This window comes from Aquila chrysaetos, chromosome 13 (genome assembly GCF_900496995.4).
Source record: "Aquila chrysaetos chrysaetos chromosome 13, bAquChr1.4, whole genome shotgun sequence".
NCBI lineage: Eukaryota > Metazoa > Chordata > Aves > Accipitriformes > Accipitridae > Aquila > Aquila chrysaetos.
Genome location: NC_044016.1, coordinates 11,787,464 through 11,805,432, shown reverse-complemented (window position 1 = coordinate 11,805,432; position 17,969 = coordinate 11,787,464). Strand labels below are relative to the sequence as shown.

At 41.7% G+C, this 17,969-nt stretch overlaps 1 protein-coding gene across 2 annotated transcripts in view; it reads left to right on the top strand.

The window, feature by feature from the left end:
- The first annotated feature begins 5,120 nt into the window (after positions 1–5,120).
- Positions 5,121–17,969, top strand: part of PPP2R5A (protein phosphatase 2 regulatory subunit B'alpha) — a 47,695-nt gene continuing 34,846 nt past the window's right edge. For both annotated transcript variants that reach the window (XM_030035013.2, XM_030035012.2), the window contains exon 1: positions 5,121–6,193. In XM_030035013.2, coding sequence (XP_029890873.1) covers positions 6,043–6,193 — 151 coding nt within the window. In that variant the 5' untranslated portion in view covers positions 5,121–6,042. The remainder of the gene's footprint in view (positions 6,194–17,969) is intronic.

Genomic DNA, 17,969 nt, shown 5'->3' with positions numbered 1-17,969 from the left:
GAGACGCAAAACCAGTTCCTTACAGAAAGTATTCTACACTGTCAAAGTGCTCAGAAACCCCGGTACAGCAAACCCTTTCCACCTTGGATTTACAGAGAGATTTCCCAATCCTCTTCATTTCTCTTTGTTACAGCCTATATATCTGGTTTACATCTCTTGGCCACATTTTGTACTTTTCTGGCTGCCACATTCATTAAGTTTGCAAGAGCAGCTGATTCTTAGCATGCAGTAATTCTTGTTAGCCTGCTGAGAAGCTGACAGAATAAACCTTGCTGTTTGTTTAATTCCCTTCACTGGGCATTAGGAATTATTTCTGAAAGAACTCAAGCTTCCAGGTGTTCGCTTTTACCTCCAAACATTTCATAACAGAAATAGTTCCCTTTTATTTTCTAAATGCCATGTTGAACAATCTTTACAGAACACTGTAACACTGAGGATAGCGCTCACTGGCATTTACAAAGGTCTGGTTTGCCACAGACAAAAGCATTTAGAAAGCGGTAGAGGAAAGGCTACAGTGTTTTTTGTTGTTGGCAGTGGTGATTGGTTGTTGGTTGGGGTTTTTTTTTTTGCATTTCAGTGAATACAAGTGCCATTTGTTACATTTAAAAATACTAAGAATCCACTCCTCTTGCTGACAATCTTTCCCCATCCTATACATAAAATGCAAACAAATCTTCAGCACAGAGAACAGATTAATAAATACATATATGCTCATGTTCTGTAGCTTTTTGATAAGGAAATGTCATTATGGCAAAGATGCTAACTGACTTTGAAAGCTTAGTTGTAAACCTATATCCCTAAGGGATGCTTTGCATCTTACTGAGCCAGAAGGGCTGCTGTTGAGTTCTCCAACAGCACCATTTCCACCCAAAATGACAGTCCAAGACACAGGCAGAATTAAGGAGTTAAATTGGGATACATTTTCATTGGACTATCAGTTATGATAATCAGCGTATGTGTGCGTGTGTGTGCCTGTGTGTACAAACTTCTTAAAATACTTCTTTTATCTGCAACACAATCATGCTGCATTGTCTGACAGAAGATTTAATTAAAAGGTTTTTAAAATAACAACATGAAGCAGAGCTAGTTTTAACAATCCATTGCCTGCACATACCCATACACAGAGTTTTGCCTGGAAAGACTGTAATGATGTATTCATAGGTATGCCAAAGGAAATCGAACTCTGGGCCCTTACAGAGAAGGTCTTGCCAACTAATCTCTGAGTTCCAATCCCAGAATTTCAAATCCTGCTCTGGGAAGAAAGCGGCAGATGGTCTCTGAGATAACCAATGCTATATTATTTAAGGATTTATCAAGCAGAAGACTTCGGAACTGTTCTGCTAGATAGTGACTAGCCAGCACAGACCACAGAACATGTAAACATACAGTTTAACCTGAAATATATGAATAGCTCACTTGGTTTTAATGGGACAGTCCAAGTGCTTAATCTTAATTCCATGCATGCTTGAAAGAGCACAGCCTTAGCCCAGAATGTGTTTTAAGTTAGTTGAAATACCCCAAAAAACTGATGGGGTGGTGCAGTAGTAAATATAAGCATGGCTGCAGCCAACAGGGCTTTTCCTTAAAAGATTTCACTTTGAGAAGGAAATAAAAGTAAGTTTTCATAACCTTTCTCCATAAACCTTCCTGGCTGAGGGTTCACCCACTTAGGGCATTCTCTTCAGTAAAATATTCCTCCCACTGTCTCTGAGAAGAGCTAGGTTTCTTGTTGCTTGGCCTCTAAGCATCTGTACAGAAGAATGGGAAAGCAGAGCTATAGTTAACTCCTCATCTGCTGGCAACCAGGGAACTCCCTGTAGCAAAAACTTGGTAGCAACCTGCTACTCAAAGCACCAAGCTTCCAAGCCAAGTTGGTCGGGATTCTTCTATAAGTTAATGATACATCATGTTCTCATTCACCTTTCTGAAGGTCTCACTCCTGGGTAAAAGATGCTAAGAAGGTGCAGGAAATAAATCTCTGTCGTTGAATGAAAAGAACTGCAAATGTGACTCTTAGTTAAATCTGTTCCAGAATGTTGCTTCTCTGTTTTGAATAATGATCATGAATGATAATGAGCTTTCTTCCAAGTCAAATTAGAGACATGTGTGAGGTTTTGCAGAATCAATGCTTCAGCACATATTGAGGGCTCTGATTTAAGAGTGGGAATAGCTTGGCATAAAATTACTACTCACAACATTCTCTGTGGACACCTCAGACTTTTATGAATTGGATTTGGAGCCAGCAGCTCGTAACCTGGCATCATCGCTGTGTGCCTTTAAATACAGTCTAAAAACCAGGGGGTTCAGAAGCTGACTCAGAGCAGCTCCGACAGCTGTGTAGGAAGCAGTATGTGCAGAAAGTGGGGAAGGGCAATCTTCAGCCTTCCCAAACGTAGCTATTTCAGATTGCCAGTCAGAGCTCTTGCTTTCATTTTTTTCTCCAAATACCCCAGTCCCGCAGGCCTGTATGTTCCAATGGTTTCATACAGCCACGTAATTCCACTGACTTCAAGTGTATAGTAATTCAAACATCCATGTAATTCCACTGACTTCAAGTGTACATTAATTCAAACATTACCATTTCAGTTTAGGAAACTGTAGCTGGTCTACAGTTGATTGTCCTCCAAAACAGAAGAGTTATATTAAAAAGACACAGGAAAACTCAACAGATAAAAATACTTTTCATTTATTTGAGAGAATAGAACAGTTTCTTTTTGTTTGGCTGACTCAGATTTCACCTATGTTTCTTTTATGACTGATACACAAAGATACGGTCTGAAAATACCTTCCACTTGATATGAAAATCCCATCATTGCAAGACTACACCTATTATTTACTGAGGTCTTTGCGTCATTAATTTTAACTGCCAACAGATTTTTACAACATAGTTTTAAACAGCACGGCAGCCATGCCAAAGCCTAGTAACCTTGAAGAAAACATTTTAAATCTCAAAAAATATTTTTACGTTACTTAGAACTTACATAAGCCTTTTCATTAACAAATTCAAAAGTATTTAATTGATGAAACTTTAAGGTAGACTCTTTTACACTGCGAACAGGCAGCAAGGCTTGAGTTGCCAATAAACAGTATACAGGACACAGTGGGCAGTGTCAGTTTCTAAAAATGGGTGCAGAAGAAAATGACAGCTGTTGGAGGGCAGGCAGGAACAGAGGAACACACCGATACAGGGTCTGGGCTTTAGCACTCTCTCAATAGGAGCTGTGGGCTGTGAAGTGAAATGCGAATTAACCAGGTAAGGAATGCAAGGATTTCCTTTACTGCAATGAATACATGAGTTGGCAGTTTAAAGGACAAGTGCCCGAAGACTGCTGTTTTGTCTGTAAAATGGATTTTGTAATATATATATATATATATATAAAAAAAAAGCCTACACACCTACAAGAAAGATAACAGTATATTACACTTGTCCCCTATCATTTTTAGATATGCTGTATCCAGAATTGAATCTGAAGCATACAGAAAAGAATTCTCTTAGAGTACTCTCCATCTCTCTATTTCCAAACACTAAAGATTATTTCACCAAAAGCAAAAAAGACAGGAGATGCACAAGTAATCATACATTAAAAAGTTAGTAGATATTGTTCTGAGAGAGGAAAGGAAAAAGGAAAGAATGACAGAAGGAAACACAGGCAACAGTTTCTATTGAACAGGCTTCCACAGTTGTCGTCTTTTATGTTCACATAAAGCTATAATCTATACTTGGCTTTTGGTTTATGGTTTATACATAAAAAGATTAAACTCTAACTCGTGAAGACATTTAACAAACAAGTATGGTTACCTTACAGTACTTATGTCCTACCACAGCTACTGAAACTTGAGTGTGTATTTAAAATACTACAAATACTTTTTTGCTGAATTGGTACCTAAAACTATAGAGTAAGAAGAAATGTGCTGATGTGCATAAAACTTATCTCTACATGAACGACTACAAGCTAAGGCATCCCACACGTTTGCAGTCCAAAAAGGGGGGGACAGTTCGTACATGGAAATGGGACCGAGCAAAAGTCAGACTTTAACGCAGCCGCGTACCGACTGCACGCGCAATCACGATTTTCATATGCTGCGGCATTCGCGGTTCTGATTTCTCACAGCCTAACTTCAGCCTGAACCATACAAATTGTACAAAACAGAAGAATTAGTTACTCCACGAATATTCACTCCCTGGAAGTTAAGCACGTGCTTGTTTCGGGCAATTTTGTACCTTCAGCCTGCAAAACGAGCCCGAGACTCAGTGTGAAAAAGTAACCCCCACGGTAACGCGGACTCCCAAGAGCCAAACTCATCCGGAGATGTGAAGACCAAAGACGTCGAGGTGCCAGGAGGGTGGGAGAAAAAAGAAGTCAGAAGCACTTAGAAGATGGCATAAAGCGCACTGGCACGCTGCCGTGACTCCCAGCGCGCTCCGCTCACGGCCACACACCCTTTCAGCCCCCTCCCCCGTGAGGAGCCTCTCCCGGTACCGCGCGCGGCTGCTAACGGCTCGCTGAGGGCATCAGGCGCGGCCGCTGCTGTCCCAGCAGCTCGAGCACTGCCAGGCAAGCCCCTGCCCGGCCTCGCAGCCCTCGCCCCGCAGGAGGCACCGGAGCCGGCGTCCCCGGCTCGCTCAACCGTGCCCACGGCCCGGCCCGAAGGGCGGAGGCGGGCTGGGGCTCCACAAGGAGAAGGCGGCCGCTGCGGCCGGGCCCGCCGCGGTAACGGGGCTCCGCCGTAACGGCGGCGTCGCGCTCCCAACGTCCCCGCTCCGCCGCTTACCCGCGACCGCCCCCCTTCCCGGCGCGGATTGGCCGGTGCCCGCCCCGCCCGCCACGGCCGTCCCTTCCCTTCCCTCTTCCTTCTTCCCTCGCGTTGCACGTCGCCATGAAAACCCCGCCCACCCCACCTCCCCTCCTCTCGGTTGGAGAAGTCTGTTGTCAATCACGCCGTCTCCGGCGCGCGTCCCAGCTCCCGCGTCGTCCGCACAGCCCTGCGCGGAGGAGGGGGGTGTTCCATGGTTCTCTCTTATCATTGGCCATCCTGCGCCGTCAATCATCCAGCGCCGCCAGCAACGGCCCCTCCTCTCGCCCCTTCTCGCCCCTTTCGCGGTCGCCCCCGCCCCGCCTCTTTCCCCTCCTTCCTCCCCTCAACTCCACTCGCTCCGCCAAGTTGAGCGGCCGCTCGCCCGCCGGCTCCGGGGCTCTGGCGGCGCGGCTGCGGCGGGCGGAGACACTCGTGGCGGCCCCCGGCGGAGCAGGAGGGGGCAGGATGACGGCGGAGGCGCGGGGAGCACCCGGCAGCGGTTGAAGGCGGAGAAGGGGCGTGTAGAAGCGAGCGACTGGGGAGCGGGGAGTGGAAGGCGCCTCCCCGGCGAGCTCGGCCCAGGGGCGAGTCCGGCCGATGACAGCGGGCTCGGCGCGGGCTGGCGCAGGCGAGCCCGGCTGAGGGGGACGCGGAGCGAACGAGGCGGGAGCGGGGCAGCGGCGGGGCCGAGCCCGGCCCGCGGCGGCTCGCGTCGCGCCTGCCCTGAGGAGAGTGGGAGCTCGGTGTGTCGTCGTCCCCCCCTTCTCCCCCCCCCCCCCCCCCCGCGGGAAAGTTTGGCGCCCGCCCGCCTCGCCGGGCAAAGTTGTCGTTGGGTTTGTTTGTTTGTTTTTCCCTTTCCTCCTCCTCCTCCCCCCCTTCCGCTCCCTCGCCGACCGCCGCTCTCCCCCGCCTCCCCGGCAGCCGGCTCCGCGCGGAGAGGAAACGGCGAGGGAAGCAGGAACAGAGGAGCGAGGCGGCAGCCCGGACCCAGGAGCCTCCCCAGCGCCCGGCAGCCAGCAGCCCGCGCCGGCACCACCGCCCCGCTCGCCGCTAGGACGCCAGCCCTTTCTTCCTCTCTCCCCGTCGGGGTGTGTGCGTGCGCGGGCGGGCGTGAGGGCAGGGAGGACTTGGTTTTGGTTTGGGTTTTTTTTTTTTAAGCCCTTTTTTTGCCCGCCCGCTTCTCCCTCCGCTTTAATATATGCTTCTGGAGAGCGACGTCCCCCCGCGCCGCCTCATCGCCCAGCCATGTCGGCGGCCATCTCTGCCGCGGAGAAAGTGGATGGCTTCACACGGAAATCGGTGCGCAAGGCTCAGAGGCAGAAGCGCTCGCAGGGCTCCTCGCAGTTCCGCAGCCAGAGCAGCCAGGTGGAGCTCTCGCCGCTGCCCCAGCTCAAAGGTACCGGTCTGTCGTCTCCCCCCCCCGCCCCCTCTCCTGCACACCCCAGCCCTCCGGCTGCAGGTGCCGGTGCCCTCGGCCGCCCGGGGCTGCGCTGCCTCTTCTGACACCGCTTTGCTGCCCCGCGCTGCCCTGTCGCCGCCTGTCCTGGCTCGTCCCCTTCCCCCTCACCCTCTGCCCTTTAGCCGTGTCCTCCTCCGCTCCCGCTGCTTTCCAGGTAGGGAGCCGGCAGGAGTAGTTCTGTGTGCGGGTGGGCTCGCTTCCTCTGCTCATACGAACGAGCGTCGTACAGATCGGTTCTCGCTTACTGCCCCGGGGAAGGACCCCACTGACTCGCCACCCCTTTTCTGGGTAATTTAGGAGTGAGCGTTAGGGGGGCAGGTGTGCTTTTTGAGGGCTTATTGAGGAAAACGTAGGTAAGTTGAGTTCAGGAGTGCAGGGAATTGAGCACTAAAACCTAGGAGCGAGTGGTGGCTCCTCCTACGGGGGGATTTTGCAAAGAGGAACTCTTTGCCCGTGGCAGAATATCCTGAGTTACCGGAGAGAGTTTGCGTTTGGCTTCTTGGTTCCTTCCCATCACCTTTGGACAGTGTTTGAATGATGTTTTGCCTGTCTCTTTAATGATCAGGAGTTGCCTCAGAGACCTTCTCCTGCATAGTGCTGTATGTGAACGCTCACAAGTGAATGAAAGTTGTAGATGCTGGCATTACTGACATTAAAATAGATAGTGAAGCTTTTATCTTTGTACTGGAGCTAAAATCTGAAAAGACTCAGTTCGTTAGATTAGAAAAATGAAACGAAAGTTAATTGCAACCTTCCACACCTTTGAGCATCAAAATAAATTTCTGTATATTATTTCTTTTAAGAATTACAGAAATAGTTACTAGGCAGAGAATATAAACTTGTTATTAAAGTATTTGACAGGGACCTGAAAAATAAGTGAGAGATAGTACCTTAACATGACCCAGCATATTAGTTTTACTTCCACTAGTCTTAAAGTCTTAAGGTTTTTGAAGCTGCATCATGTGATGGTAGAGAAAATCTCTGATCATTTCCAGCAGATATCCAAAATCTGAATGAAATACAGCAAATGTAAAAATATTCCTGCACACTAAGTAATTTTTTTTTCCTGTTTGATTTTTATGCTTTTTACAGTCATGTCTGTAGTATTTCACGACAATTTTTTTTTTCCTGCTCCTGAGTGGCACGTGTATGTGAACAATAAAACTGGCAGAAATGTTATTAAATGCAAGTAAGCTTGGGTGGGAGAGTAACAAGGTGAGGGTTTGGGGTTTTTTTTTTAGCATGTTTGTTGCAGCAGCTTTGTGTGTTAGTTTTAACAACAGCAGGGGTGTTCGTGCTGTTTGGTTTGAGCTTTCTTTTCTCTGTGAAGTTGTGTCCTGTCTTGGTACACTAGTTTGATTTGAGGAATTTATAACCGGAATATTATGTTTGAAATCAGTATTTAGTTTCTGCTATTTACGTGCTGTTTAGACAGTATATTTTCCTCAGAGATCATTTTTATAAAATCACACTTGAGACCTTGTAAAAGCACTTGGTAAATATCGCACATAGGTGGCAGACTTAAGAAAGTTTGACTCCTGATCCAGCAAACAGTTAAACATACATACTTTATTCAGGGAGTAATTCCAGCTTAAATCAGCAAAATATCCAAGTTTACATTCTTTGCTGAGCTTGGACTTCAATATTAAATTTTTAACTCTATACGTTTAAATATTACAGTTTTGTCGGTGTGGTTTTACAGCTTTTTACTTAGAGAAATTTTGCATGGCATCAGCAGCTCAGATGTTCGGAAATTTGAGGCCATAAACTATCAGAGGAATTTCTTCAGTTATGCAGAGTTTTGTAGTAGTTTGAATTGCATTAAATTCTTAAAGGAAAATCATATCTGTCTTTATGATTTTCAATTTAAAGACTTGCCTTCTAAACCTGCTTCAGAACATAAATTGTGGGCAAAATATACTTTTATGAAATATAGTATCCCGACTAACCAGTTAGCAGAAAGTTGGGCAGCACTCTTCTGCATGTTTTCTCCCTTGGGTTTGTGATGTTAGATTTGTCCTGAACGTAGCTATGGACATAGGATGATTTCTCTCCATCTGCTTGAGGCTCCCTCTCTTCCTTCCTGTCTTGAACTTCCCCTGCCCCCCAAACTAAAAAAGCTTCTAGAAGGAAGGTGTTTTCTTTCTCTATAAACATATCATTTTGTAAACTTTTTGTTCTAATCACACGTCTTGGGAAGATGCTTTGCTTTATTCTTTAAGGTTATTATAGAATTCAGTAATAGTTGTGATGCTGCCAGTCACTTACAGAGTAGTAGTCAGTGTTCCCAGGGAGGGGCTGAAAAAGGAAAGTACAGTCATTATACTGATGCCTAAGGGTGCTTAGCGTATGCTTACGAAATTAGATTAACACTTTTTGGTTTTCCAGTTATCTTCAAATAGATGGTTAAATCTGAGGTATTTGAAGCCTGTCTTGGGAGAAAAGTAGTGTTTTGTAGCTGAAAAAAGGCAGTTTGGTATTATGCTGCTGTAAAATATTTCATCTTGTTTATAGTTACTGTCTTGTTTCATCACTTTTAAGAAAAAAATATTGTAAAATAAGTATAAACTGTATTCTAAAACTCCCTGGTAGGTTTGTCAGACTGGCCTAAAATACTTGCATCTCTTTTACTGGAAGGAGAGATGTTCCAGAAGAAAAATAAAAATTACCTATCCACTTCAAAAAGTACCTTCTTGGGTAGATAGTGTTGTGGTTTTTTTTCCTTTTATCGAGGGACTGTTGTTTGTTTGCCACTGAAATGGCCAGATCAGATTGTGTAACATGCTTTCATAGTTGCGTTTTTTGAAAGCTTCTAGACAGATAATCTTAAAAATACATATTTCTGGAGTTAGTTGTGCTGCTGCTGTGTTTTACCAAAATTCCTTAATTTGGTTGCGTATTGTATCACTGCTAGGAGAAGAAATATATCTGTAAGTAGTAGGTAACAGTCCCAAATAGTAGGTTCTTTTCCCTTTGCAGTTGGGGTGGGTTTTTTTGGGGGGGGGTTGGGGGGGGTGTTAGATTGAGAGGACAGGCAGCAAGATTGTGTGTTGTCATTAACGTTCAGCTTAATGTTAATTGTTGTGTGTGATAGATATCTGGCATTTTTAGATAAAAGCTACACAAAATGTGACTGATGTCAGGATACCTAAAATAAATTAGTAGTGTGTTCTTCAGTTAAGTTAGCAGGTTTCCTATGTGTTTGTTATTCAGGATAGTGTCCATTTTACTGTATTGTTTAAAAGCTGAATAAGAAATACTGAAGAACCAGTGACTGTATTTAAAAGGGAAAAAAAAGCTTGCTAAACCTGTTAGAAGTTGAAGTTACTTCCCCCCCCATCTCCTTTTCATTGTGCTACTTTATAGTTTAGATAATACAAATCCTTTGAAAAATCTGCAGCCAAAATAACATGCTGGTTAACAGCAGGACTTTATCACTTCATGGACAATTCTGAGGGTGTTGTTTAAAGAAAACTGACAAAGGAAGTGTTACTTTTAAGGTCTTCAGAAGTGGCAATTCTGTCTCAATAGCAAGTCTTTTAAAAGACTGCAATAGCACATGCAGTTACCTTCATTTTTGAAAAAAGAGATACAACTTGACCTTGGAACCTGATCTGACTTATTACAGTAAAAGTATGCATATTTGTTGCTGTAATTTTTTATTGAAGCAGCGTGTAAAAATACAGGTGGAAAATGGTGAATAGAAAACACAACTCATTGCTTTTAGTTAGCACAGTTAATGTGGTCTGTCAGGTTGTAAAGCAAATACACCTTTTTTCCTGTGTACCAAACATGTCAAGTGCAGCTGGAATGAATAAACATTTCCTGATTCCTTTCTGTGATCTTCTCAATAGTGAATATCCATTTGGGAAGACACATGTCACCGTGGGCTTATTTCCTGTATTGTGCTCAGAGAACAAATATATGAAAAGAAATTCTTAGTATTCACTTCCAAATTAAACTGCCTCCCCACAGAGAAAACTCTGGTGCTTACAGCAGAAGAACTGGAAAGTGGTCCAAAAATCTTCCAACCCTAGGCTAGTGATGGTTATAACTATCTCTGTGGGGCTGAGAGTTATGGTGGTGAAGTATACTGGAATAGACATTTTTAAGACGACCTTCCAGTATGTAGTTTCGACATCAAGTACGGGGCCTAAAATAGGTGTTAACCATTGTATTTTCTTTACTTAAACCCTTGAGAGAGAGCTTTGGTTAGACTGAAAACAAGGTACCATGTTCAAGCTAAGCTTTTGTGGAAACATTACAGGAAGGCCTAATAAGCTTGCTTATGGGTAAAATTTTAACGTTATTAAATCTATCAGGGTCAGTTCAAACCTTAAACTTTGAATGTTTTGAGTCACAGAATCATAGAATGGTTTGGGTTGGAAGGGACCTTAAAAATCATCTAGTTTCAACCCCCCTGCCGTGGGGAGGGACATATAGTCATATATGTAGTCATATAGCGTGTGCTTCAGAGTGACAAAAATAAGTGGAGTTAAAAAACAGGTGAGAGGAATCCTCTCCTCATATTAAGTTGCCTTTGCTCCCCAAAGGAAAACGTCCATCAAAATTTTAGAATGGTTTACTTTTACTACAGCCTTAATAAATATTTGTAAGTGAAATGACAGTTTTCTGTCTCAGATTTGCACTTTTTTTTTTGTATCCCTCACGATTGATCATTATTTCCTCTTCTGTAGTCCCCCATCCTCTCTCTACCTTTTGTATTCAACATCCCTTGCAACTACGATCTTCTTGGGGGAGTCATTAAGAGAGATAATCTTTATTTCAGATGAAGAATGGGGATGTTCTGTGAGGAATTTAGTTGTAACTCTTCTGTATAATCTCAGCAGGGCGTACTGTAAAGTAGTCAAAAATTCTGTTTAGTGAAGTAACAATCTTGAGAAATAGAGAACCTATAATAGCTATAAAAGCTTTAAGAATTTTTTTAATATTCTAATGTAGCTTCATGAAAAATGAGCTGTTTAATTTTTTTTTCTATATTAAGGAACCGTTCCTAGTTTATGGAGTGGAACATTTAGTCTTTAATTCTTAACAAATTGACCTTTTTTATCCTTAGACTTGAATTTTTGGTCTTAGAATATACTTCCATCAAGAGCAACTCCTAAATATAGAGCCTATTGACAGTCTTCACATGAACTTTTCTATTTAAATCTTTCACATCTTCTGTGTGCCAGCTTAGTATCAGATTTCTTTTTCCATATTCGTTGCTTTCTAGTTTAGTCAGATATTACTTTTGCAGGTGCTGAATTTAATGTTGGTTCCTGTAGGAAATACAAATGGAATTACTTATTGCTCGAGGCTATCTGATTAAAAGAAGATTATTTCAATCTACAGATTTTTTTTTTTTAATATCTATCTTAAAATCATTCAGTGCTTTTGAAAAGGTGTCATACCAACAGTTCTGGACAGATTAATATTCTGTTTAAACATAGAAGGGATATGCGTTGTGTTCTTATGCAAAAAAGTCACTTCCATTGGGAAGGGTATAAGATTCAGCTTCTGTGCCATTGTAGTCCTGAATCCTGTTTTAATCTAGCAGGCTAAAATTATATTTATAGTTTCGTAACAGCGTGTGGATTTTGAAGGTTGGAACCACAGCCAAACTAGATGAATAGGTAGTAAGTAATGTCTGTTTTATAAGACTTCCTTGGCAAAATGCTCTACTAGAAACTGGACCAACAGCGACAGCTTCTTTTTGATGTCTGAATCACTGATTTTTATTACTGAACTAGTTTCTGTTAAATTTTGCTGAATTCATGGCCAATGAAGTATGTTGTCTACAAGATGCCTATTTCATAGTATACTTTTGACTTAAAGGCAGAGCTCATCATAGTTAAGGTTGCCTACAATTTTCCTTCACAAGACCTTATTCTCAGCTGCTTACAGCATTGCTAAACTGTTTGGACTGAAGTTTTCCGTGCCAAGTATGGACAGTTTTATTTGGAACTGTTCCTCAGGCTAATTTTCTTAGTTTCAGCAAAAACAGTTCAAACTGCTCCTAAGACTAGAGGAAAAATAAATCGTACAGTGTCAATATTAAAAAAAAAAAAAAAATCTTACTGTCTTGAGGTTTAATGTTTGCTGTACGTGGGAGCTTAGGACATAGTTACTAATGAAAGTGGATCTGATTTGGTCCAAATTCTAAGACATGCTCAGTAGCTATTGTAGCTCAGTAGCAAGACTGATGATTCAGTATGTACTACGCTATTCTGTACAGATACTTCAGGATCTACTATGCTACTCTCATCTGCTATGCTCTGTGGGGCTACTGTGCATGGCTTTTCTGTGGTTTTCTTGTCTGTAGTACTGCTAGGCACAGCAACTAAGCGTACTGAAAACTTGTAGTTTTCTACAAGCAAGAACCCAGAAGTGTATTACAGGTGAGGGGGTAGTATGGAAGTGGTGGGCTGATTAGAGAAGCTTAACTGGGAAGAGAGGGCAGGAGCTAGCTCCTTTCCAGTAGCTGTGGTAAGCTCAGTATTTAGAGTCTCAACATTCCTGTTGGCTGTGAAACTTTCTGGAAATGTTTCTTATCATACTCTTGTAGTTTCTTCATAGTCTTTCATTGCAGCCATGGTTTTTGAACTTCCCATGATCTTCCTGAAACTTCATGGGCTTAGGGTTTTTGTTCTGTACATCAGGAGCTGATTGCAGATGACTTGGTTCATCAAATGAGAGTCTTGCGAATTTAAAAATGAGGAGAACATAACAGCAGTGACCATGATTAGAGCATGAAATTCACTTTCAGTCATTGTGTTTAGTAGTACTGCTCTGGCTACCATATGGGTGGGGGGTGTGTATGGGAACTGAAGCTGAGAAAGGCTGGTGAAATGTAGATGCAGGATACTAGGCCTTAGTATGTTAAGGGTATGGAGGCTATGGGAAGAGAGAGCAGTCTGATCAGAATTGTAGGTGACCTGTAGCCTGTTTAGTAGCAGCATGTATTGCTGCTATGAATATGGTGAAGGGAAAAGGCTATAGATTTTTCTTTAAAAAAGATTGTGCTGTTGTGTTGCCTGGCTACTACTGAGAAAAGATTTCTATCTTGTTCTCATCTCAAGTTTCCTCTCTTGGCCATTGTTTCTCACTATCTTACCAAGCAAAGCTTTGGTGAAATTTATAGTTTTTGTCAGCTTCATTGATATGTTTCAGAAGAGAAGTATGAATTTTGCTGTGGAGCTGGGAGGTCAAGGTGCAAGTAACAACAAAAATTGTATTTGCACGTGTGTATTCAAGAACAGTGCTACAAAAGGAAGATGTTCTAATTGTAGTAAGTGATTTTTAAACCCTTGAGAATTAAAGGCATTAAAGCTATTCCCTACCATAACAGCAAAACTTTCAATATGTTATACAAGTTTACTTCTTCAAATTACTGATTAAAAGTTTCTATCTGAGACCATCACACACTTGGAGAGTTGACAAGCTGTGGATAACAGAGGTAAAAGCAGCACAGTAGATTTTCTCAGATCTGAAAGAAGAGATGAGGTGAGTGAGTTTAGAGAAGGACAATAGAGCATGGGCCAGGAATGCTGATCTGAAGAAGAGCAGGAATAAAAAGTCACAGCAATTTGTCTGAATATGAAGGGTGGAACAGCTTTATTTCTGCTATTGCTGTATTTGAGAATTAGCAGGGTGCATCACTGCATAAACAAGTGAACTTTTAGATGTGATTTAATAGGTTACTTTGTTTCTGTAGATGGTTGGTCCTTTAAAAAATAAAAGCACAGCTTTTATTTTATTTATTTCTTCCCAAGTAAAATTCTATGGGAAAGTGTAGCAGAATAAAATGGGTTTAACAAAAAAAGGTTGCAATTTAGTGTAATTGGGTAAAACTTTTGAAAAGTGTATGATGTTTTTCATTAAAAATTCTATGCTTGCTTATAATATGGCATATGTGTAAGACTGAAGTCTTGTTAAGCAGCATAAATTTTGGTTCCACACGTATGTAATGGCAAAAAATGATGAGAATTTAACTTAGGCTTTGAATTAAATATGTGAAATAAATTTTGCATTTCAGCATTGTTGGATTCTGTAGGAAAACAGTCATTATTATTTTGAGATGAAAATTAAATTGCAAATGTCAGAATCCCCTAGAGAGGCATAGGCTGGGTCCCACAGTACAGTCAGGAAGGACAAGGTTTAGTAATTTATATTTCTGTGTATTTTCCCTTCAGAGTAGGAAGCAGGAGCAAAATAAACTCAGTACATCAAAATGGTGTAAATTGAGTTTAAAAATAGCCAAGAGATTTTGCCCAATGGGAATATACTTAAGTGTAGGATCCCTCATGACTGAACACTGAAGTTTACAGTTTTTGATGGAAAGAACGTAACTGTTAGAGTATGGTTAAAATTGATGAAAAAAAGTAGCTCAACTTTTTATTTATGAGGCTAAATACTTAAATTTTAAGTGAAGTGGGTAAAGAAATCACGCAAGTGCTTTTGAATATTCATCTGCTTGGGATGATCTATTCCCATTGAGGTCAGTGGGAGTTAGGTCACTGAATGCAGCAGAACCATGATTTCACCGGTGTTTCCAGTCTAATTTAATCTTGGTTCTTCCTACTGTAACACTTATCATTATAAAATATCTCATTATCTTATTAGTCTGAGAAAACTTTGAAAGTTAAGAAACACTGGTTTAGCCAATTCGTAAAGTATATATTTATCTGAGGAATGAATTAAATACCTGTAACTTCCACCCAGATTTACACAGGGATTTGAGGGAAGAGGAGGTTTTTCCTTGGCTTTTGAAAAGCTAGATTGCATGTTTCCCCTGGCACAGACTTCCTATTGAATTGCTCCCCTATACATCCCCTTCACACACTGCAAAATGAGTTCCTGTACTTCTGTGAAGTAATGTTTAACAGCTACCCCTTGGTTTCAAATACAAGGTATTCTTATATTACACTCAGCACTAATTTTGCCATGTGAAAACAACATGAGTGTGTCTTCAGTTTCTAGGAAAACGCAAACAAAATTGATTTGTAATGTTGACTTGCATTTTCTAGTGTGATGGCAAACTGGAGAACTTCAGTGTCTTATTGAAATTAATTTTATATTTGGATAAGGTGAGGAAGTGATTGGGGGAACATACAAGTTAATAGATTTTAAAAAATAATATCCCACACCAGATTCACTTATGGCATACTTCATTATCAATGCTTACTAATTATAAAATACCATAATTTCAGTCATACAGGAGTTTTGCAGTTGACTTAATAAAAAGGGAACTTTCAAATTGTAAATACAGTTTCTGTCCTTTCAAGCTTAAAAAGTACAAATCTATTTGTTTTGGTCTTCTCGTCAAGGAAAGTGTTTATGTTCCTATGAATAGAGACTGTTTTTAATACAGTATAATGTATAATACTGTATAATGGATATTGAGCTTAAGTTTTTACTGAGTCTGTGTGGCACACAACTTTGTCACCTGCTTTTCAGCTGTCTTTATCCCCTGGTAATGTATATGCAGAGTACTACAGCTGTTGGGGCAGTAAAATAGCTGTTCAGATTATTCTTTTAATACTTACAGGGTAGATGTGAAACGGTTCCTTGAATCTACCTTGTCACAACCTAAGGGTTGTTTTACATCTTCAGAATTACCTGTGAAAATCCAAAATTGTATTGAACCTTTACACTTCAATAATATTTCTTTAAGGGCAAATGCTTGCGTTTGGTGAAAAGTATAATTAGCAGTTTGTGTGTCAGGAACAAGCAGCATCATACCGATTGTCCCTTCTGATCTTTTTTGATTCAACAATCTCAGAAACTTGGTCCGTTCTCTCCTTCCCTTTCTGTAGAGTCTCTTTGGTCTTGCTGGTGGTTCATTTTCCTGGCACGAGTGAGTTACCAGGAGTAACAAGTTGTTGTGTGCCAGCCTCTGTGGGTGCTCTCAGCTTGTGGCTAATACAATATAACCTGAGTTAGACTTCAGAGAGAGGACCTTTTTATATACCCAGGACTTTACCTTGACCTTTCTTTGCCCTCTTGTTAGGAGGACTTCTTGAAAGCGTGTATGTTTTACCATATCAAAAACTTTTGTTCCATTTCAATGTAACAAAAGCTATTTAGGAGTTGTATTTTCTGTTTTGGGAAAGCAGTTTTAATTCTCAGACCTTTGTATCAACTTTTGTAATTTTAAGTTAAAGGTTGCCATCTATCCCATATTCACATCTTCTGAGAAACAATTTCCTATTCCAGAGATCAATTACTTTCCCCTCTTTCCCCATTTAATGACCTGGCTGTGCATGTTAATTCTGTGATAGGATTTATCACCTTTAAATTTAGCACTGTCTTCCTTAAAGAGGCAGGGTTCCTATTTTAAATTATTTTTAAGATCACTATTACTTAATAATCATGAGCCATGACACCTCTGTCAAGCCAGTGAAACCATTATTTGGGCTAATGTCTTGCATGCAGGAGAGAATGCTAAGCTCTTAGAGCCTCTGGTTATAGTCAAGATAGGCCCATCCTGGCATATGATCAGTCATTAAAACTACTTGATGGTTTTTAAATGAAGACATCAAATACAGTAGCAGTGTATGCCAAAAACATAAATGAATGCATTGAGGAACATAATAGTTGGCTTACTGGTGGAAGAAGGCTTGTGTGCTGGTTTTGGCTGGGATGATTTTCTTCATAGTAGCTGGTATGGGGCTATGTTTTGGATTTGTGCTGAAAACAGCATTGATTACACTGATAACTGAGAGATGTTTTCGTTACTGCTGAGCAGTGCTTACACAGAGTCAAGGCCTTTTCTGCTTCTCACCCCACCCCACCAGTGAGGAGGCTGGGGGGGGCACAAGGAGTTGGGACGGGGCACAGCTGGGACAGCTGACCCCAACTGAGCCAAGGGATATTCCAGATCATATGATGTCACGATCAGCATACAAAGCTGGGGAAGAAGAAGGAAGGGGGGATGTGATGGCTTGGAGTGATGGAGTTTGTCTTCCCAAGTAACTGCTACACGTGATGGAGCCCTGCTTTCCTGGAGATGGCTGAACACTCGCCTGCTGATGGGAAGTGGTGAATGAATTCCTTGTTTTGCTTTGCTTGTGTGTGCGGCTTTTGCTTTACCTATTAAACTGCCTTTATCTCAGCCCACGAGTTTTCTTGCCTTTACCCTTCCGATTCTCTCCCCCATCCCACTGTGAGGGAGGTGAGTGAGTGGCCATGTGGTGCTTAGTGGCTGGCTGGGGTTAAACCATGACAGCTTGGTTCAAACACAAGAGGCGTAGTGTAATTGTTTTTTGAAAACATACAATTCAGCTGTGTAAGAAGTGAAACTTCTTTGCCTTTTATAATAAATATAGTATCACTCTGAAAAAGCTTGCATACGGTTAACCATACGCAAATGGCTCAGCTTCTCTTGCCTGACCACAATGTTTGAGACATTAACTCTTTCAGTCTCTCACACTCAGTACTTTCAAAAGCAGCATTGATTCAACTGTGTCAGGTCATTGGACAGTTTTTTGGGTTTTTTTTGGCTTTTTGTTGTTGTTGTTGCATGGAACTAAATTTCAGTTAGATTCTGAACTGGTGGTATGCTCTTGAGGAAACCTTTGTATTGTTCAAGTTGTACATTTTGTTAAGGATAACTTCAGGGTGTTTTATATTCCTGTTCCAGTGGTTGGTATGTTTGGTGAGTTGTTTTTTTGTTTAAGGAATCAATGGTGCTTTAATTCTCCTTTTTGAG